The following is a 21,262-nucleotide window of genomic DNA, read 5'->3' as shown; positions in this document are numbered from 1 at the left end:
AAGGGAAAGAAATTTGTGTAGATTTACGCCAAACTGCGAAGATTTTAAATTTACTTCCGGACGTCCGGATGTTTGTTTACATGGTTTGTTTTGAATAGATTTGGTCTGTCAAAGCGCAATGACAGTTGATACGAATTTCGAAGATGAATTTCGAAACGGGTAGGCACATGGGGTTCGGAAACGCGTCATGATTTTGTAAACTTGTGCTATTATAAAATGTAAAAATGATATTTTTATACAGCTTAACATAGTTTTTACCTTCAAAATGGTGATTTACCTCAAAATTTCATCAAAACTTTGCAAAACCATCTAAATCATGCAACTGTCAAAACAAGCAGTTTTCAAATGATGCGTTGAGCCAACCCTGCCCGTTGTTCGAATCCAGAACAACGAACTCTGGAACAATAGCTGTCGTTCTCGGGAATCTGACGTCTGCAACGGCAAGAAGAAGCACTGAAAGAAAAAAAGAAAAACGCCACAACCGGACCAAAAATTACACGCCGCAACGCCTCGCTTTTGTTTTTCTTTCCGTTTTATCGCCCGGCCGCCGGTTTTGCCGTCGGAAATACACCCCGGAAAGGTGCTTCGCAAGGACTAGCAGTGCAAGCGCACCGTGTGCAATCGCTTCTACGACGCTAAAATGATGTTCCGTGCGGCCCTAGTGGCGGCAGTGCTGTGTGGCCTTGGCGTGCACCTGGTACAGTCGCACCCAGGTTCCAAGTCGCAGGTCATCGAGCTGGATGAATCGAACTGGGACCGAATGCTGACCGACGAGTGGTTGGTCGAGTTGTAAGTATCCCCCACCAGCAACCCCCTCCTTTCCGCGTGTGGACGCACCGTCGCAAATCGCATCGCAGACTCCCCGCGTGGTGCGTGTGTATGTGTCTGGGGCGGCAGCTACGTAGCAGATGCGCACACTTGAAGTTATTCACCCCATCTGGTAATCGTTGCATTCTTTCCCCTCACACACTCTCTCTCCCTCTCATTCCCGCCGCACAGCTACGCACCATGGTGTCCGGCGTGCAAAAGCCTGGCCCCGATCTGGGACGACCTTTCGACGTGGTCGGACGATTTGAACATCAAGACGGCAAAGGTGGACGTGACGTCATCGCCCGGCCTGAGTGGCAGATTCTTCGTCACCGCGCTACCCACGATTTTCCACGTAATTAATGGGGAGTTCCGGCAATACAAGGGACCGCGCGACATGAACTCGTTCATGTCGTTCATCGAGGAGAAGAAGTGGGAATCGCTCGAGCAGGTGTCGGCCTGGCGCAACCCGGACTCGATCCAAATGTCGCTCGTGTCGCTGTTCTTCAAGCTTTCACACTTCCTGAAAGTAAGTAGAACCCGCTGGCGGGTAAGTGTCCGTGGAGTGGGGTCAATACTTTCCTCGGTTTTTGTGTGAACGCTCTGCATGAATTTCCCTCGCCCTTTTTTCATTTATCTTACCCTGTTCCTCTGTTTGTTTGTGAACGTCCTCCTTCTCGCCTTCTCTGCTACAGGAACTGAACACGATGCTGCTGAAGGAGTACGGTCTGCCCGTCTGGGGCTCGTACACACTGTTCGGCATCGGCACGGTACTGCTCGGTGCGATCTTCGGGCTGATACTGGTCTGCATCATCGACTGCCTGTTCCCGCCAAAGTCGGGCCAGCGGCAAAGCTTCTCCGAGCACAAGCAGAAGGTGCGGGCGGAAAAGGTACCGGAAGAGCTGCGCGGCGACGAGCTGGTGGATGAGGACGAGGAAAAGCGAACCGCCGACGATGATGGCGAGTACGACGAGGAGGAGGAGGAGGAGGAGGACGTGGAAGAGGACGAGGAAGTCGGTGAAGCGGAGGAGAAGGAAACTTCCGAGGGCGAAAAGTACTCCGGCAGTGACGATTCGGACGATGAGCAACAACAGCCACCGGCAGCCGCCGTCGAGAAGAAGAAGCCGGAGGACAAAAAGCCCGCCGCCGAGCAGCCGGCAGAACCGGTGGTGGAGGAGAAGAAGGAAAAGACCACCACCAGCCCGGACGTAAGGAAACGTAAGCCAAGAAAGGCTGACTAGAAAGGGGGTTTCTTAATTGAGGAAGAAAGTACCGGTTGACGAGCGGGATATATTGAGATGAGAATGGAATTCCCTTTCCATTCTTCCATCTAAACAGAAAAGATTCATTGCAGCTCGCGCGGCGGACGGAATGGATGGCATGTTTTGCTATATGTTAAGGCAAATCTTGCTTGCACTTGTGTGTTTCTGTTCACAACTGTGCAGCGCAAGCAAACGCTCCTCTCATTCGATTGGCTGCACACGGAAACAAGGGGGAAGAGCGAGGAGAGCGTGTTTGTGTAAACGTTAATTGCATTTAATTTTGCACCTTTTTCTATCTTTAATAATACTTTCCAATACTTTCTACATTCGTTAATAGCATCCTTTTTTTTGCTCTCGCTCTTTTTTGCCCCGTTTACGATGTTTGCTTGTAACGTAAGTGTTCGGTGTACATTTAATATAGTTGTTTCTACTTAACGGTAACGATAAGCTCCGCCGCCTTTTTGTTCTACGTTTTTCGGTAGTCTTTGTATTTTTGTGTTTAGCTTATCTAAAGGAAAACGTGAAAAGCCACTGAAAATGCTCGGTAGACTACTTGCGTGGATTCAACTACACGTGGATTCAACGAATGGAGAAGAAACAGGCGAAAATCTCATACATTTAACCCCGTCACGATTCGTATTCAGATAGTGAGCAATGTTGGCAAAAGTCCTTGTTTTTTGCGATATTTAACAGTTTTTCTTATGAACTTTTCAATTAGTTGCTTTATTTTTTTAATGTGATCAGTGAATTCTTCATTATTAAAGCAAATGGTCTACACCACGAGCGGTCGTTAACCTTTCAGCCCCCAACCCAACCTGGGAGAGCTGAAACAGCATGAGTCACGAAAAGCGCACGAAAGAAAATGTAACTTAAAAATCATCACGAGATTGTTTTTTTCGAAATAAAGTCACGAATCGCTAGTGATAAGAGAAACCAAAAGAGAGAAATGCGTTGGAACTCGGTAGCTGATTAGCCGGATTGATAAGCCGGATAATATATCGTATGTTGTCATCGAGGTGTGTTGCAAAGAGAAGTCCGAACCGAATTGATGAAAGCTTTACCATTTACCGAGTTTAATCCGTACGTAGAACTAATTAACTACTCCTGTCCCGACAATAACCCGTTACCTGTTTGACTTATCCCCCCCCATTTATCGCTCACGCGCTAAAGTTCCCTTTTAGTTGATTAAAGTACGCCATATCGGCGGGACTGATGGAGGGGATGAATTTTTTGACCGATTCTTTGAAATCATCCTCCGTCACGATCACTTGATCCGCATTCAGCCCTTCGTCGATGGAGTCTGTAAAAAAAGCAGGACAAATCTCATGTACCAGTTTCCCCCTCAAACCACGCCGCCTTCATCAACACTTACCACCTGCGATCGCTTCCTTTACCGTTCGGCGGACCGCACTTAACCATGCGTTCGAACAGATCGAGTACATGTCCGCACCGGTCATGTCTTGTTTGAGGCTTTCCGCGATCTTGCGCAGCGTAAGCGTCTCCGCCAGCCGGAACCGTCCCGTCACGGCCCGCAGCACACTTTCCTTGTCCTCCACCGTACAGCTCGGGCCCACGTACAGCAGCTTGTCGAACCGCCCCGGTCGCAACAGTGCCGGATCGATCAGGTCGGGCCGATTGGTGGCTGCGAGTATGAAAATCTGCTGTCCCGGGTCCTTCGATATGCCGTCCATCTCGCTCAGCATCTGCGACACAACGCGATCCATAACGCCGCCCGAGTCGCCGCTTACGCCCCGATTCGGTGCCAGCGAGTCCAGCTCGTCCAGAAACAGCACGCAGGGCGAAGCGGTCCGGGCCCGGGCAAACACTTCCCGCACGTTCTGCTCGCTCTGGCCGACGTACATGTTCAGCAGCTCGGGCCCTTGCACGGACAGGAAGCTTAGGTTGCACTCGGTCGCGACGGCTTTCGCGATCAGCGTCTTGCCCGTGCCCGGTGGCCCGTACAGCAGAATGCCCGACCGGCGCATGTTCTTCCCCATCAGGTGTTTGTGGCGCAGCGGCAGCCCGATCGAGTTTTGTATCTCCGACTTTAGCTTGGCCAGTCCGCCAATCTCCGACCACAGCACCTTCGGCACCTTCGGCGCACCGAGACTGTCCGAAAAGGTGGACTGCATGTGGTCGAGCAATGCGAGAAAGTGGTTCAACCCTACCCGGCCGGTGTCTTGCGAACGGCGCCACGCTTCCAGCGCATTGCCGTACAGCAGCTCCAGGTCGGCCAGCGTGAAGCCTTGGCTTTGCTCGGCAATCTTCTGCAGCTGGCCGACCGGAAGCCGATACCGATGGCCAAGGGAGATCCAGCGCAGCAGCTCCAACCGTTCGGCCGTGGTAGGTGCATGCAGCTGTATCACCTCGAGAAAGAGGGAGGTCAGTTTGGGTGTGTTGGATTCCTTCTGGTTTGCCACTGCCACCACCACGACCGGGTGGGAGTACTGGCGCCCGAAGAGCGTCATCAGTTCCGCCTGGAACGAACCCGTAATGCGCTGATCCTCGTGGCCTTCGTTGTCCACACCGAACACTTCGAAGTTCTCCAGACAGATGATCAACGGTTCGCACACCTTCGCCTTGTTGAAGGCGGTGCTAAGCTTCGTCTCCGTTTGCGAGCTGATCGAGGTCATGATTTCGCTACAATCGGCATAGTAGATCGGTATGCCGAGCGCGCTGGCCACGGACCGGAGTACGGCCATCTTGCCGATGCCACGCTCACCGCGCAGCATAAACACCGGATAGATGCCGTTCCGCACCAGGCCATTGTTTTCCATCTTCAGGTACGCCTGCAGCGAAGAGCGCAGCGAGTGGAAGTATTTACGCAACCCAAACGGACAGCTCGGTCGCATGTAGGGTCCGTCGAACCGTTCCGGCAGCAGGAAATTGTTGTACGTCGTCGTTTGCTGCAGCGTGGTAAGGCTTTTCTGCGCGATTCCGCTCATCTCGAAGGCACCCGCCGTCGAGTCCAGGTTTAGGCACTTGAACCACAGCGACCGCATGTGCACGAGGACGGCAAAGTGCTTCGTGTAGAAGGTGTTGCCCAGAAAGCGCTCCGTCAGGGGCACCTGGTAGGTGTGGTTGCGGTAGAGTAGCCGCGGCGTTTCAAAGTACCGGCCGAGGATAAAATCCACCATGTCGGAGCTAAGATCGTACGGCGTTTGGTAGAGGAAGATGTTCGCTTTCGCCACGATGGCGGGCAAATGTTGGCCCTCGGTGATGCGCTGCAGCCGGGCCCAGTACCGTTCACCGGTGTGGCGCGTGTACCGTTCGTTCAGGTTCTCGACCAGATTCTCCTTGACCCAGAGTGCGTTGAGCGGGACGTCCGCGTGCGGTGCTACCTGGCAGAGCAGCGACACGTCCTGCTTGTTGAGGATGATCGAGACAAGGCTTTTGTCTTGTGGCGTTGGTTCCACTTGCTCCGAGCATTTGGCCACCTTCAGGACGAGATTGATCCAGTTGATTTCCCGCTCCACCACGTACTCCCGGAAGACGGTGGGCGATACGAAGAGGGTGTGTTCCGAGGCGACCAACTGGTCGGATTGAAGCTGCTCGAACAGCACGTTCGGTATGGGCTGAAGGTAAAAGTCCAGCAGGCGCAGTTTCAGGTCGGAGCGAAGCTTTTTCAGTCCCTGCAGTAGCACAAACACCGGGAAGTAGTAGGCCGGATAACGGGGGTACCGTAACCGGGCGATGTACAGCAGCAAGCGCCATCGTTTACCAAGTGTTTCGGCCATTTTTCAAGAGCTCAATTATGCCACCGGAACGTAGTTTGGGTTTCACTTCAGTCGGATACTAGAGCTAGGCTAGGAAACTATCATCGTTGCCGGAAAACTATTGCGATTTTTCGCACGCAAACGATTCCATAAACGGAATAAAAACAATGCACGGGGCCGGCACAGCTGATAGCTGTCATTTGAGCTGTCAAAACATGGATTTGTTTTTGAATTTTTTGCACATTTTGACCGTTTCAATATGCAAGGCGAAGCAGATTTTATGCATTTTTTTCGTCATTTTATTACAAAACCCACATTAAACCGTTCCCATTTTGACAAATAAATAAAGCACCTGAGAAAAATGCCCTTGGAAGCAAATAATAAAAATGGAAGAGAGTAATATTCGATCAACAATCAGCAAAGTTACAATGCCACACCTAATCAACGCGCTTCGGCCCTTCTCCAACCTTGGTGTGAATAATGTAACGCAACAGATTCGGTTCCTCCGGTGCGAACGAGTCCAGCACAGTCGGTGGAATGGCTGCCATCGCCGCCTCATCGTTCGGAATGCCTTTGTAATACTCTTCCGCCGAGGTGCCGGTGAAGGGGAAAACACGCCGTACGATAGCCGACACCTCCGCCACATCCTTTTCCAGCAGAAACAGGCACGCATTCGGACCGGCATCGAAGCTGTAAGCCACCTTTACCGGTGCGAGATTCGGTTCGGCGAGATTGTTGATCTGATCCACCATGCGGATGATGGAGCGTGACACATCGTTCAGGTAGAAGCACGGCGGATACGTGTCCAGACAGATCGCGTGGAACTGATTGCTGTCCTTCATGGCGATGCGGCCGAATGTGTCAAAGTCTTTCTCTGCGATAGCCTGTAAAATTCAAGAACAAATGAGTTATTTGCTTCATTCAGGACGCAAACCTTGCCACTCTACCTTTTGCACCAACTTTACCCGCTCTGGGACGCACACGGAAGCACGATGCTTCAGCAAGTCCGAGGTTTTGACGCTGGTCGCCATACCGTGCGTGGAAGCGGTAGCTTTCTTGCGATCACTAACCACCAGTATCAGTACATGCATATCCGGCCAGGCCGATGCCGGTGCCAGCTGGACTGCCAGCGAGTCGGAACCGTCGGCGCGTTCCCCGCGCGCCCACTGTACGTACCCCGAATGAAGGCTGCGACAGGCGGAACCACTTCCCATGCGTGCTATTCCACTCAACTCTTCGCTCTCGACACCGTACAGTGTGGCCAGCGTGTACACTGCAAGGGGAAAAGGAAACATTTGCATGAAGAAAGCAAGAAAAACAACGACAAAAGAGACTCGCTACTGACCGAAACAGGCATACCCGGCCGCACTTGACGCTAGCCCTGCCGCTGTCGGGAAGTTGTTCTCCGATTCGACGTGCACGTTCCACTCCAGCATCTCCGGCTTCGAACACTTTCCGGACGCTTTGGCGATCCGTTTCACTACAACAACAAAAGTATGTTGTTAACAAGGTCACACAAAAAAAGGTATATCCCCTTACCCTCCTGAAGGCATCGTTGAATGCGTGGATTTTCGAACGACTCCTCAACACCATTCAGGCGCAGCACATTCTTGCTGATCTCGGGCCCGGCAGTGATCGTCGTTTTCGTGCGTAGCTAGAACATAAACAACAAAACCAATAAGCATGGATATGGTAAGCGCTAGGACTGCTCCATGCATTATTCAGCATCCCAGTACGCCTCTCTTACGTGGTCCGTCGAAAGGGTGACGCTGATGGAATCGTTTATCGGCAAAATCAGGTCATCGTCACGCTTTCCCCCTAGAAATGTGTACAGGAGAAAAAAGATGAGCAGCTCCGTACGGACCGACCGACCGAGATCGGACCGAGAATCGGCTATACGTACAGTATTTTATGATGGCAATGTTGACCGGGGCGATGCACGTGACCGAGGTGGACATGATGAACCCAATGCAGCACGTTAAAAACTCAAAAAACTAAGAAATAACACAGAAATCCCCTACACTGCGAGTGAGCAAGCTTGCACTTCGGTTTGTATTTGTGGTCCGGAACTGAGCGTTTAGCGTGGTGAGTTCAGTTCGTGGAACAGCTGTCACGGAGGTAAACAAACGGGTGACGTTTCCGAGAAAAGAGAGCACGTTTGCTGTTCCACATTCTCTCGCTCTCCCGCGGTGATTTTAAATGCGCGCTAAGATTGTGTTGATTTGTCGTCTTTTGCCACGTGGGGTAACTGTACCAGTTTTCGGCAGTGTACCTATTTTCGGCAGGGTAGCTAAAAACGTGAAATTCTGCACAAATGCGGTAAAAAATTTCACAAAATACAATTTTGTAGTGAAAGTGTACTTATTTGATATTCACATACGAAGTTTCACACCATTTCATTACGTATTTTCCAAAATATCAAATAAATTGTACTTTTTTTCGGCAGCTTTGCTGTCAGCCAATCGTTCGGCAGGTTTTGTGATTAAGAGAATCAGAACAGTAAAACAATGAAAAAGTGATGTATATTAAAGATTTTATGCTTATTTAATTTATTCTAGCTTGTTCGGAATTTTAAAATCACGATTAACAGGTTATTTTTCACTTTAAATGCTGCCGAAAATAGGTACACAGTAAATGTTCATTTTTGACAGCTCAATGTTGTGGGCTCCTGCCGAAACTCGGAACAATAACACACTTTGAATTTGGCTGAATATTTCTTTAAAAATTGATCAGAACACTACAATTCGTATATCGACACATAATATGACCTTTCTTGTACCAAATATCACCAATTTTACGACAAACAATGCACTAACTTAAGAGAAAAATAAATATTTGTAAGCCAATTCGCACCGTACGCTATAACCATCAAACTGTCAATGGCTGCTCTGTTTAAACGTCGCATCAAAATGGCTGTCAAAACGGGCCAAAATAAGCAACATAAAATTAATAATTAAAGTGCTTTTTAACACCAATCTTAGGAAAGTAAGAGTGTTAAATTGCTTTAAACATTTTTTTGTACATATTCACATTGGTACAAACATTTTCTGACCCGTATTCGGGCTGCCGAAAATAGGAACACAACCTGCCGAAAATAGGAACAAACTGCCGAAAATAGGAGCAAAATCAATGTTTGCATTTTCGCGAATATTTATGAAAAAAGGATTTGAACCGGCAAATAAAAAATATTGTAACATACTATGATAGTTTATCAACCAGAACAACAACACTTTCAAGAAAAATAATGAAAAATATTGATGTGTGAGCAATTTTTGTGAAACTGCTGCACTAGCCTGCCGAAAACTGGTACAGTTACCCTGGTTTGGTATTGCAGAAATCGTTTCTAAATGTTTTCTTTCGTTTTAGTTGTTTAGTGTAGTATTTTTACATTTTTAAGGAACTGGAATCCATTAGTGTGCCATATTCGATTGGCATTAATCATAATTAGACAGATGAAGGACGGAGGTTTTTTTTTTTCTCCTGCCAATAACATCAACAAAAAACCAAATCCACTAATTACGTACGCTGACTAGCGAACCCGAGAACCTTTTTTTTCGGATGCAATTAGGAACACTAACCTTTCCGCTAGTGAAATCTGCTTGTACACATACATAAAAAAGCTTTATTTTTAAGACAATTATTCTAACTATTCGTGGCCCACAGCGTGCCTTGCAGCTAGCTACCAAACGCGTGTGACCGTTGCTCTTGCAATACTATGTGACTTCTGCTAGGTAAGTATCTTCGCCCTTCGAATTTCTCTCCCTCAGTTTTTGCTTCCCTTAGGTGCGAAACACACATTTACTAAGACATCAATATAACTTATGTACAATCACAGCTCCAATAATTGGGAGGGGATGGCTCTGGCTTGAAGGACTATATAAGACGCGTGCAGTTTCCTTTTTTGCTATGAGATATCAGACGAGATGGGGTGAGACGAACGCTAAACAATTCGCTTTTTTTCTTCTTCTTCTTCTAGTGAATAAATAACCGATGGCGATGAGATGATGCAAACACTATCAATAATAAATACTATCGTGGATGTAAGTTTTCCCCTAGGGTGTCATACAGTGCAGGTTTTGCGCTTGTGGCTGCTAAACTTGGAACGAGAGAAATATGCCCGGAATTCCCCCCGGGAAGAGTGAACCCATCTCGCCGGGTTACGTCTGTATCCCATAGTAAACGTACTCTTTGCACCAGGTCATCGTGTGATCCTCATTGTTGCAGCACATCGGGAACACTAGCGACGACTTGGTCACCTTCGAACAGCGCTGGCAAAGCTCGTTTATGTCCTCCTGTTGGTGATTACGGAAAAAGTGGAAACAAAGACATTAATCAGCTGCATCTTTGCTGGAAGTGCTGCGTAGGGACAACTTACGTCTTCGTAACACTGCTGCACACGTTTGTAATCCGCGTCGTAGAAATCTTCATAATCTGCCGATCTCCGGCGATGCTGATGGTCGGCATTGTGATGGTGAGGCTTCCTGCTCTCGGCTGCTGTCCTGCTGCGAAGCAGATGATCTATAAGACGCAGTTGTTTGCTGTGCCGCACGCTCGACGGTCTTGCCGAGGCGTGTGAAATAAGGCTAACCAGGCACACCAGCACCAACACTACCCGGAGGGAAATCACCATCTATAGGGGAGAGAGATAGAAAAAAGGAAACGATCAGTCTTTGTACGGGATGGGATGGAGAAAGATGCAAATCATCCAACGATGCGGATGATCAGTCCGAAGGTTGTGGGAACCAAAGTCCAGTGTCACGCACACACCAATCGCACCGGGCATGTCAAACTCGGGGGTCACTTTGTGAGTAAACAAAACAACGCCATGGTTGGTCACTTTTGTTGCTTTCGTGCAACAAACCATTTTGATAAGCTGGTTTTGTTCCTTGTGCTGCTGGCAATCTACTGGTGAGTTCTGAATCATCTGTTCGGGATGGGTGGGAGTCTTTGACCCTGGCACTATGCACAAAATGCCACCCACCGAGGCCGGCGGCCAGTTCGAAATCCCACCCTCGCACTGACATTTGCACGTCTTTCAACGTGCAGCATGGCGAGATGGTGATTGCAACACTCCCACATCCGCGTCGGTTGATAAGGGGTGTGAGGATCGATGGCCGTTAAAAAACTTCCCCATCCGTCACCGGTGTGATCGACAGGGGTTCGTCACCATGCTAGACGGATCGTGATCGGTTCGTGGTCGTAGTCGGTGGAGATTCCCAATCTTAGACCCACAACAAGAGGGTGGGGGGGGGGGGGGTCCCACTGACAGACACTCCCATAGAAGGTGGCGAAAAGTAGCGAAGAATCCGGCAGCATGACGACAGCGATCCACTGTGATCACACCGCGTGGGGCATGTTTTGCGCTGGTGACATGGCTACTAGCATCCCCCCGATGCACTACCCGTGAGAGCACCATGCAGATAAGCACCATGCGACCGACAGGCCGTGACACAGTTTTCCCCTTTTTCTTCGACACGTTGTGCTGGTAAACAACTCGATTCCCGGCAGGATCGCAGACTCAACACATGCGCGCACGCGCTGTCTCCGAGTGGGTTCGCTCGATTTGTCCAAACCTTGTACACGCCAGCATCAGAGCCACATCAGCTGTGAGTGATGTGGTACGGGATTTATTCATGACATCACTTCTTGCTCCTTCCGTAGGTTATCGTTCAAGCTAAACGAGCACAAATTACATCACTCTCTCTTTCTTTCTCTTTCTTTCTCTCACACTCACACACACTCTCTCCGGTGATCTCGAAGACGATCCGCAGCAAGATCCCGAAAAAAGCCCCCAACCACCAACCAGTTGCTAAGGGCACCGCGGAGAGCTTGTTGTGATCTTCGTGGGATTAAATTTGGTGTACCCATGATCAAGCCCAATCTTTCAATTTGGTACCAAAGCGGTGCCGAAATCTGCTCCTGCTTTCATGACGTCTCGGGTAAGAAGGGCGGTATTGGACCAGGCATTGTGTAGAACGCACCAGCTGCGACACTACGTCACACACACAATGCGACATTGGAGGCTTATCAACGAGCGGATCCGGAACTATCATCATCTTGGGCGTGGTGTCGGGCACGCGGTCATGATAACGGGCCACGCTGACACACTGATCCAACGATCAAAACAATCAATCAGCCAAGGGCGCCATAGCCGGCCAAGTGCATCTCGGGGTGCCCCCCTCACGGGCCGTTGACCGCCATTGGTTGCGTTTAGTGACACTGTCACCGGGCACGGGGTCGAGCGCCTGCCCGGAGGCCATTTCTCTAAACAACTCGGTGATACGGTGCGATGTGACACGGTAAACAACTAAACACATTCTGTGCTGCGGTCCTCACGTGATATGGTGGCGCTCGGATGCCGCCCGCGATGAGATCACTGCGCTGATAAGGAAGAAGATCAGCACTCGACGATAAACAGCCCGGCCCGGTAATCACGATCGAGCGAGGTGTGTGTGTGTGTGTGCGAATTGCAACACTATTTCATCACATTGCAATACAATTATCAATCGCGCCCGTTTTGGCTTCTGTGCAGGCCTGACCCTGATAAGGACACCGCACCATCAACTGGGCCCGCCTGGGCTAAATTTGAACGGCAAAACAATAATAATGACTCAGTCTGGCTGCAATTAGCGCTCAGGTGTTTGCTCATACAATTGAACGCTTGTCAGGTGAGCTGGAGGCAGGATAAAAGAAATCTGAGTCTCACCGTTGTAAGTCGCACAGAAGGGTTGACTCATGTCAAACCACTCGTCGATATCATGAACCACGGGTCGATAATACACAGCGACGGTCGTTACGTCGCTGCTCGTGACCACCCTTTCGTCAGACGGGTGGGGTGGCCAAACTGATGGGATGACACACCGTTCCACTTGTCTAGCTTTGATGACTAGAAAAGGTACGAGCCTCCTTACTCGTTGCATTTCTTTTTCGCGTGCGCGTAGATAAGCGAATTACGCACGCAGATTTGTTTGGTTTTGCACGTGAACATGTTTTGTGAGATATATTTACGATCTGGGTATTTTTGTACCAAAGACAGCTTGACGTCTTGGGTCGGTATGGGTTGATCGACTACATTCAGTGGTAATTTACTGATCAACAAGTCACTGATTACTAATCATCTGCGCTTAGAGTCACTAAGACCTGCTGGTGGTTAACAGCAAAAGGGAGGAAAAAGACAAACAGCTAATCAAAGCAAGATTCCTTGAATTCCCTAGACAGATGATAACCATCTTTCCTGGGAACTCTTGCAATCTCTCCCAATCCCACCGATGGAACAATCCAGAACGATCGCTAGTGCTTGTTTTAAGCTTAAGTTTCAATTTGTTTAACGTCTTCCAGGATATTTTTAAGAACAAAATTCCAAGTCAAAACGTGATCACCGATCACCCTATTAAATTGTTCAACATTTGATAATGTTGATATCTCTGTTAAAGTGCTCTTCATTGTTAATTATTCTCCCCACATGATCGTAATTGTTCGTTCCTTTCTTGGTCACTTTTGATCAAGCTATCTATACAATACTTTGCTGCGAATTCTACTAGCAATGCATACCTTTTTGCTGCTTTTGAACTCCATCGCTGAATGTGTACTCTTCTGCACTGTTTTATCTTTCAACTGCAAAATGTCCTTATTGAACGCACTTCGTTTGTAAGCGAAAATGTCTCCTTCTCCTCTTGCAAACAATGTCCACTAGCACACTTGAGTCACACTTGAGTCCACCGAGTCACACGGGTTTTGCGAATCCTTTTGACACACGCTATTGCTTTCCACCAGGCGCTCGCGTCACACTTTTTCCCAAGACCGACGCCGAGTACCGTCCCGATCGAATGCTATCAATGAAGTGAGGCTGCTCGTTGACGGTAACCGGCAGTACTATTTATTTATACACAACCGGAAAATACCGCCCATAGCTACTTCCACGCGCTCCTTGGGCACCTTGCCGTCCGTTGCTCGCGCATTAGCTCGGTTCGCGCTATCTCGTTCGCCTGCTGGGTGTGTATGTGTGTGCGTACGAAGGAGCGCACTCGGTCCGGGCCTGTGATTGGCTGCTTGGGAGTCTTTCGCTGGCACCCGCTGGCTCCCCGCGCTTATCGTAGCCGTGGAGAAGTAAGTGTAGCTCAATTTTGTTTTTGAGGAGTACCGACCGCGTGCGCCCCTTCGCAGCTTTTGCATCCTCATCGCGAGGTCTCGTGAGAGAATCGTGATCAATAGCACCGTTCGCTCGTGGGGTGAATCGCACCCTTTTTCTGAGACGCGTCCCACTGCACGACACTTGATGTGATGGTCCCCCCGCCCCCCCTACAACCGCCACGAGTAGCCCTAAATATTGCGCGACTGATTCGGATCACGTTGCAGTGGCGGGCACTGATCTGTGCGCACTGATTAGCGCGCAAGGGAACTCCCTTTTTCGCATCGCTCAACAATTTCACTCCATTGCATCACGAGGCGCCACAACACAGGGACGCGGCACGGCAAACGGGCAAACGATGGCGCTGGTTAATCGAGAAGATGAATGGAATTCCTTTCCCTGATTGTTGGAGAGAACAGCCAGGCCAGGCCAGCCAGCTTTTACTACACGGAGTACTACGGCTCGTCGCCAAACAATGTTGCGCAGTTTATTTTGCGTTATAATCTTCGGTCCGGCGATAATGCAACACACGGCTCAACCTTTGGACGGGCGTCAAGTACAATCGAATTACTACTACTCGCTGCTGCTTTTACTCGCACTTCAATTCATCGCGTACGATCGTGCCTATTTGCGCGGGATACGATCGTAGAAGCATTAAATTGTACGTTGACAGACTCTCTGTGCACAAGGTCAAGCATTTGAATAGTCGTTAGCGCTGTTATGCTATGCTGCAGGGTTTGGCCCTGCTGATTGACGGGCAGAAGCTGGAACAATTATTGCAACACCGCGCGATGGGAACAACCATGCCATGATCGATTGGGAAAGGTTCGAACACGTGAGGGTGTCACAACAGTTTAATTACCTTGGACTGTGGACATTCCCCCACGATTTCTGAGTACCTGGGGGAAACCCGGAAATTCCCCCCCGGGTCTCGGTCACATGATGAAAGTTGTCGTGCAGTACAAGAATTACGCTCGACAGTGGCCACTATGCTGCATCTGTCCTAGTTGAGAATTGAAAACAATGCACCAACTCAGATATAAGACACTTGGGCACATGAGTTCACACCCCAACTCCCCCCGGGGTTTGATGGATGAGATAGACAGTGATGCAAAGAGATGTCTCTTCACTGTCTTATCATTGTACGGCGCTCAAGTGGGCGATCCTTCCAGCATTTGACGGGTGGCTGATCGGAGACGACCGGTGATGATGGTGATGATGATGCCGCAAGGTATTCATAACAGGGCGCACAGAATCACATCACGATAGCGCACTGATAAGCTAACAATTCGTTATCGAAGTCATGGGTTTTCTACGATGACGTCGGTGTGACGAGTGACGCACGGCGGAAGGAAATGTTTGAACGCGCGGCTAGACGCTGCCATTTGGGAAAAAGGGCGTCCTCGTGACCCGACTGCCTAGTCACGGTTTAGGTGTTGGGAGCACAGTTTTGCCCCACTTCATATCTGATAATATCTCTGCAAAGGTGGATGGATATATGGCGCATGGTGCCTTTCTTTTGCTGGGGAAATCCACCAAACCTCTGACGTGTTTTACGTCGTAACATCAACAAAAAAGTGCATTAATTTTATAAATTTCCCCCCATCAAATCACCCATTTTAATCTGTGTCTCTCTGTACGCGCATGTCTGCGACCTATAAGCTTGCCAATAAATGTCGGTCGTGATCGATAAAATTGCATGGCCTTTCCCACCCCCGTCGGCTTAAGTTTGCGTCAGTCATATTGATAACTCCAGGGGACTGCCCATGTGAAGCTTTGCGAAAGCTAATGCGACCTGTAAGCCCTTTTAAGGGATTGTTTTGGGGGATACCCACGATTGATCACTTCTTTGGAATTCGCTGCTTCCGTTATCAGTGAGGGCGGTGTGTGTATGACTTACCTCCTGACTTATGTCATTCGTCCCGTCGGTGTCGTCGGTTATTTTCCGTCCGCGGTGGGTTGATTATCTCCATTGCATAAAGTATTGTGTAAATATCCCAGAAGGCGCAATCAATTAGTCAGTGGCTGGGATTAAGTAATTGTAGTAAGTTTAAGCGGAACAATACCGCGATTAGCGATTACTGGTAATTGTGTAATTGATAGCATGATGAGAGGAAATTTTCGCTGGTTGTTTGCTCTGCAGAGTGGATTTCATTGAAATTGAAATATCTTTGGAAACGTATCGAAGGCAGACAGGAAACTGTCTGAATATTTGAGCAAAACGGAATTTGGTTACAAAAAAGAAGAGATAAATCCAATACAAAAAAGCACGATCTTCACGTGAGCACGAGCAACCTTACAGTGACAAACAAATTTAATGTTAACATCTGTTTTTTTTCCTTTTAATTATATTAATCGCAGTAAACCTGAAACAGTTGCGAGGTATTGTTATATAGTGTGCTCAACTTATTAAAAATAATGCTGCTGAAACAATACAAGCCTATTTAAAATCAAACCCCCAAGGGTTGATCGTTCCTGTCTACGTGAGGATCACCACGTCTCTCGCTAAAAACGATCGAACGCCGCTAACCCTGCCGCAAAAGGCAGCATCGAAGGAATGCCCACGAACCACCAAACCTTCTCCGGATTTTGTGGCATTTCCGCAAGCTGGCGAGCATGTGCCATGGTGCAGCGTTTTCTCACGTGATCACCTTTGCAATCTGATGCAATACGGCTGGTCCGTTGCTAGCCTACCCACACCGGTGCGGTGAAAGAAAGTGGAGCGGCAGGTAGTCCGCATGGTCATGTTCAATGCTGAACGATTTCTCATGATGAGACAGCAGAAAACATGTTTGAACGAGAAATTCGCAACCAGCCCCACCTTCCACTGTCCAACAATCGACCAAGTGGGGGGGAAAAAATCATACCAACGACCAGGCGCATGCTCGAGCCCCATCGTGGCACGTTCGCACGTTCGCACAACACGGGGATAAGCAGATCAACGTGCGAAACATACCCTCAAACACACAGCAACAAAAAAAAGGTAAATAGAATTCTTCGAAACCATTTACAAGTTATTTCGTGTATGAGTGTTTCGGCCACGCGGATCTTATCGCCCCGGCCGCCAGCGCCGGCTCCCGGCCGCAAGCGAACGAGATGTGAAGAAGGGCGATCGTTACGATGCGGACCGCAACGGAATGGAATGTTCGCGGCACGCTGAGGCGTGTCCGGCTGCCCGATTCAGCCCGGCCACAGCTGATGATGATGGTGATGAGTAATGCTGTGGTCCTTTGCCGACGGCAACCGTCAGACGGCTAACGAATTTGCAACAGCTGACCGTACGCGACCAGCGCAAGATCGAAGATCGCAATGAAAGAGAAGGCGAGATGGTCCGCCGGCGATCGTTGGACCCGTTGTATGTCTGTTTGGAGTTCGTAGCTGCCATTGACACAATTTGACGAGACCACTTGCTATGATCAACCGCGCCACTGACCAGTGGTCGACGACTTCTGGTCGACGCGAGGAAGAACACCACGTAGAAGATACGCCTCGGTGATCAACTCACTTGCGCAGAGATGATGGCCTTTTGCGGAGGATCATTTTGGCAGCGGTGTTGCTAAGGGACCTGCTTTGGCCGGCAGACGGGTAGCCGCGGCAGCAGCGTTCGGCTTGGGTAATGACGTCGCATGCTTCCGGCGTCATCGTGGCGGCATCCGAACAAAGTGAAGGCGATCTGCCCCCTTCTCGGGCCTCTCGCATTGCGCCAGTGTGACGTTGGCCGAGCACATGTTTTATGGGACACGTTTTAACATGTCGGTGGGGTATTTGGGAAGCCGGTTGTGCAAACAGGATGTGGACTGTGCGGTGTGTGTGACGTGAACGGCGATTTTCGGTTTCAATTTTATGATAGCATTCTGAGGAAGATCGGAAGCGTGACTAACAAGCTTGCTGTGCAAATGAATGAAGGTGAACATCTGGCAGTAGAATGACACTTATTTCGCAATATCTGAGGGCGTGTGTATTCATACGACGATCGTATAACAGCGTCAGTCTTAGGGAATAGCTTTAGATTCCCTTGAACATCTTGTATATGGAATTTTATGATAGTTTATTACAGTATGCAGCTGCCTTACGAGGTTTTAAGAAGATTTAACTTAGACTATCGTGTAGATAGATTAATTAAACGATAATTAGAGTTCCTGGCAAAGAATACGTAGTAGGAATCCTGTTTTATCGATAGATTTTTTATTTACATTTGTTTACCTAGGAAGCAACATGTGGATAGGAAAAAAGACATAATGTAAAAACTGTAATATTTAAACAATTCTATGAGATATTCGGCAAATCACTAGCATTATTGCATTTTACTGTACATCAGTGCACACAACATTGTAATAGATGCGGTTGTCCATGAATGTAACCAACAACAACAAAAAAACTATATGACTGATTATGACATGTTCGGGGAAACCTCTAGCTGATAGGCGCCAAAAGCAAACACCACCCAAAATGGACAGCTGTAACGGGCTGCTTGATGTGAGCCATGCCCACGGAAGGTCATCGTGATTTTGCACTATCGCACACGATCGGAACCACGATGACGATGACAGGCAGGAAAAAAGGGGGAATGCCTCATGTAATGGAGCCCCTTTTGGGACAGTTCGTGCTTAATATCAGAGAATGCGGAAGGTACAAAGGCGCTTATCTACTATGCGCTTCGAGGTATTTCAGGCAGATAACCTTATGCTTAATTCTCATGCTGCTTATCTGTAGTGTTGTTTAGTTTTTTTTGTTTCATTTATTACAGATAGACCTATGTTGTTTGACCGAGTTTTGATAGAGAGAGTTGGTTTTTTTGTATAAGCACGGCCCACATGCATGGTCGAATCAATTATGTGCGATGTGTTTAATTATTTTAATTTGATCGATTTATTTGTATTAATACTTTTTTATTGCAAGTACGCCATCAAATCGTTAATCTACAGAAGCCTTAATAATAATCACATTCACGAATAATACTCACAGAACTGCTCGTGTAAGACGTTGGTGAAATATGAATGTGCGTTGAAAATTATTCTAACGGATTACCATATTTATAACGACATTTATGAAAGAAACGATCGTGTGAACCAACAGTGTATAGGTGCCTTTAGCTAAGATTATTTGGATTTTTCGTGGGCACGGTCAATCGAGTCTTCCTAACTAAGCGATGTTTTCACGTATCTCTTCTCTCTTTCATGTTTTAGCGTTCTCTTTCAACTTAAGCTTCCTTCCTGCTCGATCTGTTGTGCATCAACTATGGGCAAATGTTCTTTCTCTAGCAGCACAACAACAAAAAATATAAATGATTATATTTTTCACACCGTTTTACTCTAAAAACAAAATACAAACAAAACAAAATGCATATTAAAATACTTAAGCTTAATAAAATGTTGGCCCTTTTTACAACCTATGCAAGGTTTTCATAATGAACAATAGTCTGATGAATAGGGATAGAACGGCAATCGACAAAGTACGGCTCGCGAGCCGCATGCGGCTCTTTGATTTAGAGATGGCGAATCCTAACGTTTAATATATTTCATATAGCTTTCACACATTTTTACACTCGGTTTATCTATTGGGCGCTTCCTTTGGAATATTTTGTAAAAATTGGCTCTTTCAATCATAAAGTTTGTCGGTCGCTGAGATTGAAGCGTTTTTATTGTACATATATGATCTATGATATATGATATATGATCGAATTCATATTAAGTATTTTGTCAGTACCTAGAGCGCTTTTGTGTTGTTAAGAAAATCGCCTTCACAAATTGTTACGCTAACTATTTTTGTTTAAAGAAAATACAGAAAGTAATGATAGTTAAATTGTAAAAAATTAACAGCATAATCATCCGGCTTATATGGCAAAACAATGGTATAATGCATAACATTTCATTCAATGCAGTCGAGTTTTTATCATTTTTGGCTTAAAAAAACACAAAACAGCTATCTGAAAATTGTAAAAAAATATCATATCAAAGCTCGTGCCTCGTATAGGTCGTTGCATGAAAAATATTTGGAATAAATAGGCTCAACGCAAGACATCTACTTACACGAGTTTAAACAATTGTGAAAAAAAATAGAGCGTGCTTTGTTTTACGCAAGAGAACATGCAATATATTGTAGCGTCTTCTCCACAGTTAAACAGTCTGGTCACTGCGTGGATCGTTTTCAATCAACGGTTTTTTCACTCTCATTTCCTGTGATTGTTCTCTCAGCAACTCCCAAGTGCCACAAATCCACTAAACGACCACTAAACGCCTTCTAAACGACTCAAGCTCTCTACCTAAATGGAATATATAAAGACTTCGTTTAGCAGACGGCAAACGACTCATGCATTCTAAAAATAGCAAAAAAGCTGATGGCGCTATCTATTGGTGGGATACTCCAACCAGTGGAGCTTCATCGCTTAAAGGAGAGCTTTCTCATTTCCTCTGTACTGTTGTATGGTTTCGCATTGAAGTTATGCATCGCTAGAACTAGAATGGCGATACGATTGTTTAAATACTAAACTCCAATGGAAACCACCAGCACTGAAGCAAGTGAGATTTGAGTAATGGTCGTTGGTGTTGATACCCACGTATCTGACCACACGTCCATTTATACAGATTTTTGCTCAGAAAGTTAGAAGGCTATATAGGTCATGATAAGAAGAAACTTGTCGAAACACTTTGCAAGAAAAGGATAGCAATATAATGATTAGTTTTAATACGCCATCTATTGATCAAACCAATGAAGCTGTGGAGCTTTCATTTTTTTCTATGGATATTCAATTTTCCAGTCGTTTAAGCTTAATCTGTGGCGCTTGGGATATTTCACCTCATGTGGCCGCGCGGTAACGTTTCATATATTTCATATAACTTTCACACATTTTCACTCTCGGTTTATCTATTGGGCGCTTCACTTGGAAATTTTGAACATTTTTGTAAAAATTGGCTCTTTTAATTGTAAAGTCTGTCGGTCGCTGAGATTGAAGCATTTTTATTGTACATATAGGATCAAAATCATATTGAGTATTTTGTCAGTACCTAGAGCGCTTTTGTGTTGTTAAGAAAATCGCCTTCACAAATTCCGCTAACTATTTTTGTTAAACAAAATATAGGAAGTAATAATAGTTAATTTGTAAAACATGACAGCATAATCATCCGGCAGTCGAATTTTTTATCATTTTTGGTTAAAAAAAACACAAAACAGCTATCTGCAAATTGTAAAAAAATATCATATCAAAACTCGTGCCTCGTGTAGGTCGTTGCGTGAAAAATATTTGGAATAAATAGGCTCAACGCAAGACATCTACTTACATGAGTTTAAATAATTGTGAAAAAAATTTGAGCGTGCTTAGTTTTACGCAAGAGAACATGCAATATTTTGTA

The 21,262-nt window shown here is 47.1% G+C and overlaps 4 protein-coding genes across 5 annotated transcripts; 1 reads left to right on the top strand and 3 right to left on the bottom strand.

Moving 5' to 3' along the window:
* The first annotated feature begins 178 nt into the window (after positions 1-178).
* On the top strand, positions 179-3,008 carry LOC1281559 (thioredoxin-related transmembrane protein 1). Of its 2 annotated transcripts, none has more exons than XM_321485.6 (3): positions 179-789; positions 1,000-1,336; positions 1,503-3,008. In XM_321485.6, the coding sequence occupies exons 1-3, from the start codon at positions 641-643 to the stop codon at positions 2,046-2,048; spliced, it is 1,032 nt and encodes a 343-aa protein (XP_321485.5). In that variant the 5' UTR covers positions 179-640; the 3' UTR covers positions 2,049-3,008. The 2 variants fall into 2 exon arrangements, with proteins under 2 accessions (XP_321485.5, XP_061503429.1); XM_061647445.1 differs by having other exon boundaries at positions 404-789; positions 1,000-1,357.
* A 110-nt stretch (positions 3,009-3,118) lies between these two features.
* LOC1281560 (peroxisomal ATPase PEX6) lies at positions 3,119-5,982 on the bottom strand. Its single transcript, XM_321486.6, has 2 exons — positions 3,442-5,982; positions 3,119-3,369 (listed from the first exon to the last, which is right to left on the bottom strand). The coding sequence occupies exons 1-2, from the start codon at positions 5,804-5,806 to the stop codon at positions 3,227-3,229; spliced, it is 2,508 nt and encodes an 835-aa protein (XP_321486.5). The 5' UTR covers positions 5,807-5,982; the 3' UTR covers positions 3,119-3,226.
* Positions 5,983-6,061: 79 nt separating this feature from the next.
* Positions 6,062-7,900, bottom strand: LOC1281561 (diphosphomevalonate decarboxylase). Its single transcript, XM_321487.4, has 6 exons — positions 7,689-7,900; positions 7,533-7,603; positions 7,325-7,439; positions 7,131-7,265; positions 6,733-7,058; positions 6,062-6,669 (listed from the first exon to the last, which is right to left on the bottom strand). The coding sequence occupies exons 1-6, from the start codon at positions 7,741-7,743 to the stop codon at positions 6,223-6,225; spliced, it is 1,149 nt and encodes a 382-aa protein (XP_321487.3). The 5' UTR covers positions 7,744-7,900; the 3' UTR covers positions 6,062-6,222.
* Positions 7,901-9,379: 1,479 nt separating this feature from the next.
* LOC4577422 (uncharacterized) lies at positions 9,380-14,407 on the bottom strand. The gene is made up of 3 exons (XM_001238496.4): positions 13,337-14,407; positions 10,161-10,415; positions 9,380-10,077 (listed from the first exon to the last, which is right to left on the bottom strand). The coding sequence occupies exons 1-3, from the start codon at positions 13,358-13,360 to the stop codon at positions 9,943-9,945; spliced, it is 414 nt and encodes a 137-aa protein (XP_001238497.3). The 5' UTR covers positions 13,361-14,407; the 3' UTR covers positions 9,380-9,942.
* Positions 14,408-21,262: the final 6,855 nt, after the last annotated feature.

The sequence above is a fragment of the Anopheles gambiae genome, chromosome 2, assembly GCF_943734735.2.
Source record: "Anopheles gambiae chromosome 2, idAnoGambNW_F1_1, whole genome shotgun sequence".
Lineage (NCBI taxonomy): Eukaryota > Metazoa > Arthropoda > Insecta > Diptera > Culicidae > Anopheles > Anopheles gambiae.
The sequence above is the reverse complement of the archived record's forward strand: the minus strand, read 5'-3'. Positions and strand labels throughout refer to the sequence as shown.

Coding starts and splice junctions, on each gene's coding strand:
- LOC1281559 (XM_061647445.1), top strand. CDS start 641: ATGATGTTCCGTGCGGCCCTAGTGGCGGCAGTGCTGTGTGGCCTTGGC. Junction 790..999: donor GACGAGTGGTTGGTCGAGTT/GTAAGTATCCCC, acceptor CCCGCCGCACAG/CTACGCACCATGGTGTCCGG. Junction 1,358..1,502: donor TAAGTAGAACCCGCTGGCGG/GTAAGTGTCCGT, acceptor TCTCTGCTACAG/GAACTGAACACGATGCTGCT.
- LOC1281560 (XM_321486.6), bottom strand. CDS start 5,806: ATGGCCGAAACACTTGGTAAACGATGGCGCTTGCTGCTGTACATCGCC. Junction 3,370..3,441: donor AAAGGAAGCGATCGCAGGTG/GTAAGTGTTGAT, acceptor CTTTTTTTACAG/ACTCCATCGACGAAGGGCTG.
- LOC1281561 (XM_321487.4), bottom strand. CDS start 7,743: ATGTCCACCTCGGTCACGTGCATCGCCCCGGTCAACATTGCCATCATA. Junction 7,266..7,324: donor TCAACGATGCCTTCAGGAGG/GTAAGGGGATAT, acceptor TTGTTGTTGTAG/TGAAACGGATCGCCAAAGCG. Junction 7,059..7,130: donor GGCCGGGTATGCCTGTTTCG/GTCAGTAGCGAG, acceptor TTCCCCTTGCAG/TGTACACGCTGGCCACACTG.
- LOC4577422 (XM_001238496.4), bottom strand. CDS start 13,360: ATGGAGTTCAAAAGCAGCAAAAAG. Junction 10,416..13,336: donor AGTTCAAAAGCAGCAAAAAG/GTATGCATTGCT, acceptor TCTCCCCTATAG/ATGGTGATTTCCCTCCGGGT. Junction 10,078..10,160: donor TGCAGCAGTGTTACGAAGAC/GTAAGTTGTCCC, acceptor AATCACCAACAG/GAGGACATAAACGAGCTTTG.